The 11,034-nt window shown below is 41.4% G+C and overlaps 1 protein-coding gene across 1 annotated transcript; it reads left to right on the plus strand.

The window, feature by feature from the left end:
- Positions 1 to 381: 381 nt before the first annotated feature.
- On the plus strand, positions 382 to 5,523 carry zic2 (Zic family member 2). The gene is made up of 3 exons (XM_033023089.1): positions 382 to 2,248; positions 4,147 to 4,310; positions 4,451 to 5,523. The coding sequence occupies exons 1-3, from the start codon at positions 1,240 to 1,242 to the stop codon at positions 4,634 to 4,636; spliced, it is 1,359 nt and encodes a 452-aa protein (XP_032878980.1). The 5' UTR covers positions 382 to 1,239; the 3' UTR covers positions 4,637 to 5,523.
- The last annotated feature ends 5,511 nt before the right edge of the window (positions 5,524 to 11,034 follow it).

The following is an 11,034-nucleotide window of genomic DNA, read 5'->3' on the forward strand; positions in this document are numbered from 1 at the left end:
CGAACTTAAGTCGTGGAACGTATTTCACTGAAAAAAATAATATGGTATGCAATTTAATAGGTGTCGAATCGGATTAGACCGTTGCCTTGGCTCACAAGCCGAGTCTCACAACTAGAATCTGATCAGAAGCGGATTTGTCCGTCTCGCTGTTGTAATGCCCCCAAACCTTTCAATCGACAAGTTCCTGAAAAAGTTGTCTGATTTATAACATGTTACATATTTACATGTAAAAGGCACCAGTTATGCACTAGGGGGGTATGAAACGCGTATAATACTGTGGACATTGGTTTCGCCCCCACGCCCTCTCCCCGCCGCCCCAACTCCCACAATTTGCTCGCAAGTCATTACAACAGATTTCGATTAACTTTTTATTGCTATGCAGTTAAAAACGCGAGGCTGCTGCTTCGCCGGTTGTATTGGCGGGGGACAGAAGTGGTGCAGTAATGGCCGATCTCGGAGAGAGAGAGAGAGAGAGAGAAAAAAAAACACAAATCAAAGTAGGCGTAATTAATGAAAAATGGCGACGCGTTTGGAGCAAGCTACCTGGAATGGATGAGGCGGAGTTGTCCAATGAAAAGCCATTATAGAGTGGCCGCTGTCCTGTTTAAAAGGGGTGTTGGGAGAAGCGCCGTCACTCCAGCCAGCAGCCGATCTCTGCATCATATGACAGGCGCGGAACCAACTTAAGGCCCCCCTCCCCCCTTAACCCCTCCCCACGCATTTATCCTCAGGATTCTCTTATCTCTACTCCTTATTTATCTGCCATTCTGATTATCGCTATCACTGGCAACACCGCATCTGCCGACAGAGAGAGAGAGGGAGAGAGAGACAGAGAGAGAGAGAAACAGAGAAACAGACAGCAAGAGCGTTCAAATGCGTTTTCTCCGTGGGAAATTCTTAGCGCAGAAGAAAACAAACTTCAATGTGATCGCAATAAAAACAAACTGTTTCAAGGACATCAAAAAAAGTTGCATGCGATAATTTGGCTCGATCGTTTTTCTCGTCGCTTTTTTTTACTTGCCAAAAAAAAAAGAAGGCAGTTGGGAAGGGGCGAATCGTTGGGCTGGATTTGTGATTCATGGACTGGTTTTAGAAAACCACCGTAAACACTGACAACATCAAGGCGTCTCTGAAGTTGCTGCTGCTACTGACCTGTGTGTGTGTGTGTGTGTGTGTGTGTTTGCTGGGGGTGGGTTGTGGAGTAAGAGATTTGTTTGTTTGCTCCCCGCTTTCAGGGGAATGCTGCTGGATGCGGGACCGCAGTTCCCCACCCTCGGGGTGGGCACCTTCGCGAGGCACCACCACCACCACCATCACCACCACGCCACCGCCGACATGTCCGACCGGGATCTGGCCATGCCTCAGAACACCTTTGTCGACTCGGCGCACATGGGCGCCTTCAAGCTGAATGCCGGCGTCCACCACGACCAGTCCGCTTCCCAGACCTCGGCTTTCAGCGCACAAGCGGCGGCCGGCCCGGGATACCCGTCCGCTTTAGCTCCCCACGCCGCTCATGTCGGCTCCTACTCTGGCGCCGCTTTCAACTCCACGCGGGACTTTATCTTCCGCAGCCGCGGCTACACCGACTCGAACCCGGGCTCTGGCCAGCACGGTATCTTCGGACCGAGCCCAGGGGGCTTACATCACCCACATTCGGACACCTCGGCACATATTCTGTTCCCCGGCATCCACGAACAAGGAGCATCGCATCCGTCTCCAAACGCGCACGTCCTGAACGGCCAAATGCGCTTGGGGCTGGCCGGTGAAGTATTCGGGCGCTCGGACCAGTGTCCCAGGACTGACCCCTTCTCGGCTGCCCAGGTGCACCACCACCACCACAATTATGGACAGATGAATATGAACATGGGTATGAATATGGCAACGCATCGCGGTGCAGGAGCCTTCTTCCGATACATGCGGCAACCCATCAAGCAGGAACTCATCTGTAAGTGGGTCGATCCCGAGCAACTGGCCAACCCCAAAAAGTCCTGCAACAAAACCTTCAGCACTATGCACGAGTTGGTCACCCACGTTTCGGTGGAGCATGTCGGAGGTCCGGAGCAGACCAACCACATCTGCTTCTGGGAAGAGTGCGTCCGGGAAGGCAAGCCTTTCAAAGCCAAATACAAATTGGTGAATCACATCAGGGTTCACACCGGCGAGAAGCCGTTCCCCTGCCCGTTTCCCGGCTGCGGCAAAGTTTTCGCCAGGTCAGAGAACTTAAAAATCCACAAACGCACCCACACAGGTAAGTTCCAAACTTTCAGTCTCTCTCCCACCACAAACGCCGGCTCCGCGCTCCACGTTAACGCGGGAGGAGACAGTCCCTCCCTCGCTACCCACCAGTCAGGCTATTCTCTTCTCAGCGGATATTTCAACCGCTCACAGAATCACTACCATAATGTGTCTGTTATTTTTTTTTTAATTGATAGCGTTTCGAAATTTAAAATTATTATTTTTTGAACTTTCTAAACCATTTCAAAAATCTCGCTGCTGCAACCTATAACAATGCGAGCAATAGTTTTAATTCCAGATTTTTTTTAAATTGTGAACGTTCAGTAAAATAATAACCGACGTAAAATATCTGACACGTTTTAAAAGTAAATCAGTTCAATCGCTTATGTTTAAAAAAATCTAACATGAGTAAAATTCCTGCTGTTCTGATTCTCAGGAAACCAACATTTCACAAATTCTGGGCATTGCATTTCATCCAGAAAGCGAATGAATTACAGGTCCCTAGCCTATAAAAAATACATGAAAACATTTTAAGATTAAGATTAAGGTTTTTGCCTTGGGTCACAGATTTAAAATGCATAAAGATATAACGGGTAGGAAGCAGAAAAGTCTTCTGGAGACGGCATGTATGACTTGCAAATTATGTCGCATTGCATAATATTTCTCTCCAGCGTATGGAATTATGTCATCAGTAGTGGCCTGTGTTTGCACCATAAACTTTGAATATAGGTCAACATGCAATGTAAGGACAGAGAAAGAGTAAGTTGTTGTGTGTGAAACGAGGCAGCTGAGAAATTCCTCCATTCTCCATCGCGCGCCATTCATTATTTTCAATCATGTTTTTATTTTTCTAAATCGCTGGTTCTTCAAAAGGGAGAGAGAGATAAACAAAAGCGGTAATTAATTAATAAGTTATTTAAAATAAACATGCTCTATAATGACTTGATCCAGAGTGGTGGAAGGATGTGGGCCTATTGTTTGCTCAAGTGTACGGTTAATCATATGTGCTAGACGTGTCTTTAGCTTGGATTTCAACTGGGAAATTTATTTCCTTGGAGTAGCAATCCTTCCGATTTCAAGGCGGTTTGCATATCTCTCGAAAACCATTTAAATGCTAATAAATGTAATGTTGCATTGTTCCTCCGCGTTTAGCAATACTTCTGAGTGATTCACACCTCTTGGTTCCGCCGCCCAGGAATTGTCGATAAACAAAAGTTCAGAAGGGTGATTTTCGATCCTTAGTTGCAATGACTATTTAAAAAAAAAGAAAGTGTATTCCCCTTAAACATAAGCAAATGGGTTAGGACTTTATTAAAAACACGTTTCTACACAGCGGTGACTTGGAGGGGAGGGATATATTGGTTGATAAAACCACTGACCATTTTATTTGGTATAGTTAATTTCAAAAATTCATTCGGTAGATGCATTTAATACACATGCTCATTCTGAAAGTCCAAATAGATTATTTATCTCCAGTCTGCCACTGCGTTAGTGCGAGGTCCAACGTTACAATCAGCTGGGAACCTTCTAATCGTGGCTTCACATTTCGAGAAATGAACCCGACCAATGTAAACCAAGTGGCCGCATAATAACATAATTCAAACCCAAAGGCGAATCATTTTTGTCAAGCACATTTCCGCACACAGTCATTCCAATTTGGGATGTTTCATTTGAAATATTTTAGTTGTATCTTGCCTGCAAAAACAAAATGTCAGGGCAGATCATAATATGATGATGATTGATAATATGAAGTGTTTTTTTTTAGTAATAAACCAAGTATTTTAATCCAGGTGCTTTGCAAGGCGTATAATGTGGCGCTCACATTGAGAGATGCGAGCGATGGAAGGAGCTATCTATGTATGCTTGCTTTTATTCGACTTGATCCATTTCTCTCTGCTATTTTCCACGCAGGTGAAAAACCATTTAAGTGCGAATTTGAAAACTGTGACAGGCGTTTCGCCAACAGCAGCGACAGGAAGAAGCACATGCATGTGCACACTTCAGATAAGCCCTATCTGTGCAAGATGTGTGACAAGTCCTACACTCACCCCAGCTCTCTGAGGAAACACATGAAGGTTATTACTTTTCAATATTTCATAGCTGCGCGAGCAGTCGCCTTAAGTGTGTGCAAAGCAATAATGTTGGTAGTTCAATCAACGTTTACAACTGGGTTGTTTTTTTTTCAAAAACGACTGTGACTGTTTCTCTCATGCAGGTCCATGAAGCATCTCAAGGTTCTGAGTCCTCACCAGCAGCCAGCTCTGGCTATGAATCGTCCACTCCACCAGTCCTGGTCTCACCGTCTGCCGAACCTCCAAACAGCAATAATTTATCCCCCGCCTCTACTGCCGTGCATACCAACGTCGGCATCTCTTCCAACTTCAATGAGTGGTATGTGTAAAAAAAGACCAAAGGCCCCAAACGTGGAAGATCGTCACCTCCGTCTCTAAACTTGAAAATAGATCAAACAGCTTTATCTGAAGTCTGCGTTAATGGAAAACTGAGAACGAAATAAACCCCCCATACCAGCAATACCGAGTTGCAGTGATTTTGCAGAAATTAAGATCAAATTTTATTTATGTCTCACGGAACAAATATTTAGGCCACTTTTACAACTCTGTGCAAAAGAAGCTTTGACTGTCTGCTGAACTGGATTTGGGATCTTTGAGACTGAGTGTTCTTTCACAGCTAGTGATTTCTTCCTTGAGATGACAAGGCTTCCCAAATTGGACATAATGGAAGCACAAACGTACAGAGAGAATGATTTCCTTGTATTTTAATGCTGAAAGTTGTCGCCCTTTGCAGGGAGACCGATTGTAAAATCTTCATCCAATCATATAGAATGGAAACTGTGCCAAAGTCAAGTTACAGTTCACAAATACACATAAAGAACACGATTAATTGCTTGTGAATGTATTTCTTCTGTTAGCTGAGTTTTTATCTTGTGATGTTTTGTGCTTTGCAAGTTTAAATTGTGAAATACTATTGGAAGATTGTGAAAAAGTCGTGCTGTTAATTTTTGTAACAACGATACCCATTCTGTAAATAGCCGCCTTACCATATTTATCCCAGTTGTAATTAAATTATGGTATTAACTTGTTACAGATGAAACAATATTTATAAAGAATGTTTCTTAACTATAAATATGTACAATTGTGAGGTAAACATCAGATTGTTCAGATTGTTCCCGTTTTAATTTCTAGATAAAGCAACGTTTCCCTCTTCTCGTGTGATGTCCTGAGATCATTAACAGCATACAAAGGTATAATAAAACGTGTTCAGGTGTAATCGCTGATATCGTTATTATTTTAGGCCCTCTTAATTCCTCGCTGCTTTTGGTCTCTGTTCCATTTGCTGGAATTCTACTCAGCCACTTCTCTGAATGCTGTTCCATATAATTTACAATAGATTTGGGGGGGGGGGGGGTGGGGGGGGGGTGTCACTGTGAACCATCAGCAGTTTCCTTAAAGTCCATGCAAACACACAGAATGGTGAACCAACTTACCTTCAGCACCTCAGGCAGATTTCATTTATTTCATTTTTGTTTAATTTACCTGTTACCCACCCGAGTAAACATTTTCTTTCACAGCGGGAATTGGCGATTTAATGAATTAGCGGATGTTTTATTTTGGACGGTTGTTTGGTCTGAAACATGGGTTTGAAAACAAGTTAGTAATGTCAAATTGTATACAACGGTGGGATTGGTTTATAATCATAAGAGAGAGAGAGAGAGAGAGAGAGAGAGAGAGTTGGAACGCGGGGGCGGGATTCAGCCACTGTTAATTAGTTCCTGCATATGGAATTGTTAAAACATAAGAATGGATGGAAATAGAGGTGGAATTCATTATCGCCCAGTTACAAAACCAGACACGTGTAAGAAGTGTTTTCGTTTCCATGTTGGCTGACGGCAAGGAATGGGCTGAGATTTGAGTTTAGGTTACTGGCATGGGGGAGGTTATGTATTCACTATAAAATCCGATTAAACGGCGCATCTGCTACTTGTTACATAGTCTGAGAGGAAAATGTGGGATTTATTTCCATACGCTTTCGAATTCGAACAAAAAAAAAGATCAGGAGCAGGAGCTGTGGAACAGTTTATGATACATATTAAAAAGTGGAAATGCTACCCGCGTTTCCCTTTTTTCAATTACACGGGCGCACATTTGGCGGCGAAACAAAACAACCTCGCGGGTTCTTGTTTACGCTCTCAGACTGACGGCGACGACCGAAGGAAAGTAAGTTCAAACACGTCCAACTTCCGCCCTGTCCTTCAAACGAGCACAATCGCATAAAACACACAGCAAGCAGTTTCTCCCCTCGCAGCCAGCAATGTGGATTGCCCACGGGCAGAGAATACATTATACGTCAGGTTTGAAAATCATTTCTGTAAGTCTGAAAAGCAGAACAAAACAAATAAACCTTTTTTTTTAATTCTTTGAGAGCACAGAAACTTGATGTGGTAGATTTGGGGAGCGAAAATAAACAAGGACTTGTTTGAGTGAACAAGACCACAAGCCAAGACAAACGAGGGTTTGATCGGAGGCACTTGAACTTGACTTTACCTCACTCGGGGCTATTCTCGTTCATTGTTTACATTTGGAGTTGCATGTCACACGTCTAAACAGAGTTGTTCCGTCTCACCGCTCCTCTATTTTCTGCACAATGTACGTTGAGTTTGGAGCATTTCCGTTAGCAAGCGGCTGGTGAGGCTCCACTACAGGTTAGTTAGGTAGCAACGTTACACACTAAATGCTTCCACGTCACACCTTCCTACACCACCAAATAAATATCAAGAGTTTATGCCAAGATCAACTTGCTGGGAAATTTATGTACCTTTTTGTTCGGTTTGCTTCGATGTCTAGTGACAGAATTTGGCTAAAAGCGCAGACGGAAATCCTGACCGCGTTATTTATTGGCAAAATGTATATTGGGACCGACACGAAGACAAATTGAGACGTAAAATTGAATCCTAAAAGCGACTGTAAATGTGATACAACTCAGAATAACGCGGAAATGTCAATAGTTTTCAATTACGCGAAAGCTATTAAACTGGGACATGCTTATCGGTGAACTAACTTTTATTGTTTAAATATGCAGAGGTTACAAAGATTTTGGAAGGGAATAGAATTTGAAATCGGATAATCGGCGCTTTCAAGGGAACAAGGTGTCTGAAACTACAATGTGTGGTTCTCACAGTCCAATATCACCAGTGATGATAACGCTGAAACAACGTTACAATATAATCTTATAAAGAGATCATTAAATGGTCTATAAATTACCGATAGAGACCCACCTGAGGGCAGAGTGACTGCTGTATTGATAATTACAGAGGGATATGGCGAGTTCCTGTCAATCGAAATGGCAGCTCATAAATTATAAAGCTACCCTAATAAACATTCAATTGTGGCTCTCAAATCGGCAGATTTTATGGTACGTTTCAAAGTTATATGGCAATTTTAAGAAATAATTCAATTGACCCTGCTATTAATGATTAACCATATTGGGTTAACGTTACATTAAGAGCCACAATTGATGAGGTGGGTTGAAGTGGCTTTGTTTATATCTTACGGTTAGATATATTTGCATTCGACAATGAATCAGCTTGAGGTACATACACTAAACGGGCATTTCAAAGGATGGGATTCTAAAGACGCTCAACAAATCTATATTTTGAAAAAATATCTTCAACATTGGTGTACTTATCAAACGCCAATCAACGCAATGTGCGCGTTATTTTCTGACTATCGATCAAGTTTTGTTATCCAATACAATATTTTTTTATATGTTCGTTAAACGGGAGGCCAATGAGTAGTAAAGCATAATTTCGCATAATAAAGTTATATAAAAGGTCAGCAAAGGGAAGGAATCGTGTAGTGATTTGGAATGTCCCTAGATTGTCAACCGCGACAGTTTTCATCACCTGCGCAAAGCAGCCCAGAGTCATACAATGAAGAACTCGATAATATACATGGGAAAGATTGACATTGTATATCTCTTATTCACACGCACACGAGGAAATATAATTACAAAGTATTATGTATTAATATTGGAAGTAAATTGCAAGTATTAATCCAAATTAAACCGCCCACTATTATATTTAACTGTTCTTTAGGGATTGACTAGGTACGAATCAATATAACGTCGTATTGGTAGGATGTGGAGTAATGTTATAACTCTGGATATAACTTTTAATATTTCAGCTACTCTAGCGTTCCTGCAAGCTTAGAGGGCAATATTCAAATTATATTGCTCATTCATATTTCCAGTTTTCCACGTATTTACCCATGAGTAAAATTAATAATAAGCTAATGACTGCATTTATTACAGGATTAGCGACGGTTCATTCTGTTTTACATTAATGGCTTACTATGTACTTGTGTCGATCAAAGTGTGAGAGTGGGAGTAATTTGGTTACTGAAGTTCCACCAATTAAAATGATCACAAGCTTGTGTTCGTTAGCGTACAAATTATTTTCCTTGGAAAATAAATTAATCTCTTTGACTACTCTATTATGCAATCGCCACTCGTTAATTAAAATGTGACAAAGGTTCGTCGCAAAAAGGTATTACTCTGCGTCGATGGTGTGAATTAAGAAAATCTTTCGATTGTTGAAGGAGGTTTAAAAAAAACTCCCGTTGACACCGGAGATGCGGGAAAAAACAAGGATGATTATGAAGATGAAAAACGGCCAGAATAATGTTGATTAAGTAAATAGTGATGATGATGATGATCTGCCGACTACAGTAGGAGTCAAAGGCCAATCCCTCGCCGTGTCCAGCTATCTGCTCACTCCGGACACAAGCTGTTATGATATTGATACAAGATAGAAAAAGGGCGATATGATCGGAGGTTGAGGAGTTTCTGATGATTTTTAATGTCAGAGCAGATTTAATTATCCAATTATATTAAGTCCAGAATAATCCTTTGTGGAGGATGGCTCGGATTTCTACTACTTTTTCTCGAAAATCACACAGTAAACTACATATTTTAAAATCCGTGGATCGTTCAACACTTGACGCCCAAGTCAAAGTATCAGGTGCACAGAACACTAACCCGACACCCGTCTGGGAATTCTCGTTCCATCCAGGCATTTGATTATATTTTGTTATAAGTTGTTACACGTATAAAGGTATAGACAGATATTTAGCGATGACAAAAAGTAATTGCCTGTGCAACAGGTAGATTGCTTTTCTTTGACGTTGATGGTATCCTACGCTTCGTTTCATTTTGAACAAAGGTGTTTACTTACACTGACCATGTCGCACTGTTTTGAAAGTAAGGAACTTTGTTCATAGATTTAAACGTTGCACATTCACTGTTTCGGTTACAATTATCTGTGGTTTGACGGCAATTATATTTGCAGCGTTCGAGCTCGTGCCTTTAAAATGAGTGAAATTGACAGCGTAAATAGCAGAAATTGACACAGATTTTGTAGTTGATAATATATTTTATGAATAACCAGCAAATTGCGTTTTTCTTAATCAGACGTAAGTACAGTTATTCAATTGACAAATGTACAGGTTACTAGACAGTATTTTCCGCGATTCACTCAAGTTACAAAGCCTGGTGGTGGGAAATCGCTCCGCTTCCAAATTAACTTGACATTGAATCTCTGAGAGCAAGCACTCCGGTGCACCAGCATTTCATAATAAGGTGAATTAGTCAGGATGGTTACATAGTTTCGGGCTGAAGTTTCTCGCAGTCTGCTCTCGGCGAACTGGCATAGAAAAGGCGAGCACTATGCCATGCCCGAATTTCCTTTGCAAAGCGAAAAATATGTTTGCCGATTATATTTGTCAGACCACGGGACATTTTCATTTGGTGAATGTGACGACGCGAAATCAAATGAAATCTGAATCACAATTTGGATGCCATTGTTTGCCGACTATGATTCTAACACAAGAATCATGAACGGATTCTGGCGATTGAGTTTTTAATGCTTCAGACCATTCTCAGGCGCACAACTGAGTTTATCACTGATGGCCACGCTGTGGTTCACATTTTAACACGATAGACACATTTGCAAAAAATGAGGATTACCTTACTTTTCTCCAATAATATATTATCTGATCTCCTTCACATAGTGTAAAGTGAAACGGCCAGTTTCCTTCACGCGGGATACATACAAAGTTCCACTGGAAAATCTCCGACGTTTAGAATATTAACGGTCTTATGATGAACTCGTTCCACAACAAAGATATAGCCAGGAGAATTTAAAGAACGATGTCATATTTTATTCGAATTGAAATCAAATCGACAATAACTAACAAGAGCATATAGTTTCATCTAATGGCTCTGTAGCAGTTGCTAAAATGGGTTTATTACTTGCTCATATCTCTTGACACTGCAAATCCATCTCTCGAATCCTTTGGGGTTTTTTAAATAGTTTTGTTCAGTTAAACTGTCTAAAATTGTTATTGTTTCGGAATCGGGCGGGATGGTCAATGGTCAGTCTTGAAAACAAGCGGGAAATAAATGACAATCAACAAGTTCCGTTGCGGCAATGTGTGTGGCTGGCTTTGACTGTTCGAAACAAGAATCAAACACCCCCTTAGACAAAGACGTATTGCAAATAAATGCCGGAGAGCAAGCAAACTCGTTAATGCAATTTATTTATCTGTAATACGCACTATCTCACGCGCCGGACTTTACTCTGGTTAACATATTTATTGGAAATCCGTGCAATATGCTGTTCAGCGATCTTGGTGCCCTAATGTTCACATTTTAAAATACATGCTTTTAAAGTAACGGTTATAAGAAGGGTCTCGACCCGAAACGTTACCCATTTCATCTCTCCAG

The sequence above is a fragment of the Amblyraja radiata genome, chromosome 6, assembly GCF_010909765.2.
Source record: "Amblyraja radiata isolate CabotCenter1 chromosome 6, sAmbRad1.1.pri, whole genome shotgun sequence".
In the NCBI taxonomy this organism is placed as follows: domain Eukaryota; kingdom Metazoa; phylum Chordata; class Chondrichthyes; order Rajiformes; family Rajidae; genus Amblyraja; species Amblyraja radiata.

Excerpts from the sequence above, each read along its gene's own strand:
- zic2 (XM_033023089.1), top strand. The coding sequence starts at position 1,240 with ATGCTGCTGGATGCGGGACCGCAGTTCCCCACCCTCGGGGTGGGCACC. Across the intron at positions 2,249-4,146 it reads CCACAAACGCACCCACACAG|GTGAAAAACCATTTAAGTGC; the intron begins GTAAGTTCCAAA and ends TTTTCCACGCAG. Across the intron at positions 4,311-4,450 it reads CTCTGAGGAAACACATGAAG|GTCCATGAAGCATCTCAAGG; the intron begins GTTATTACTTTT and ends TCTCTCATGCAG.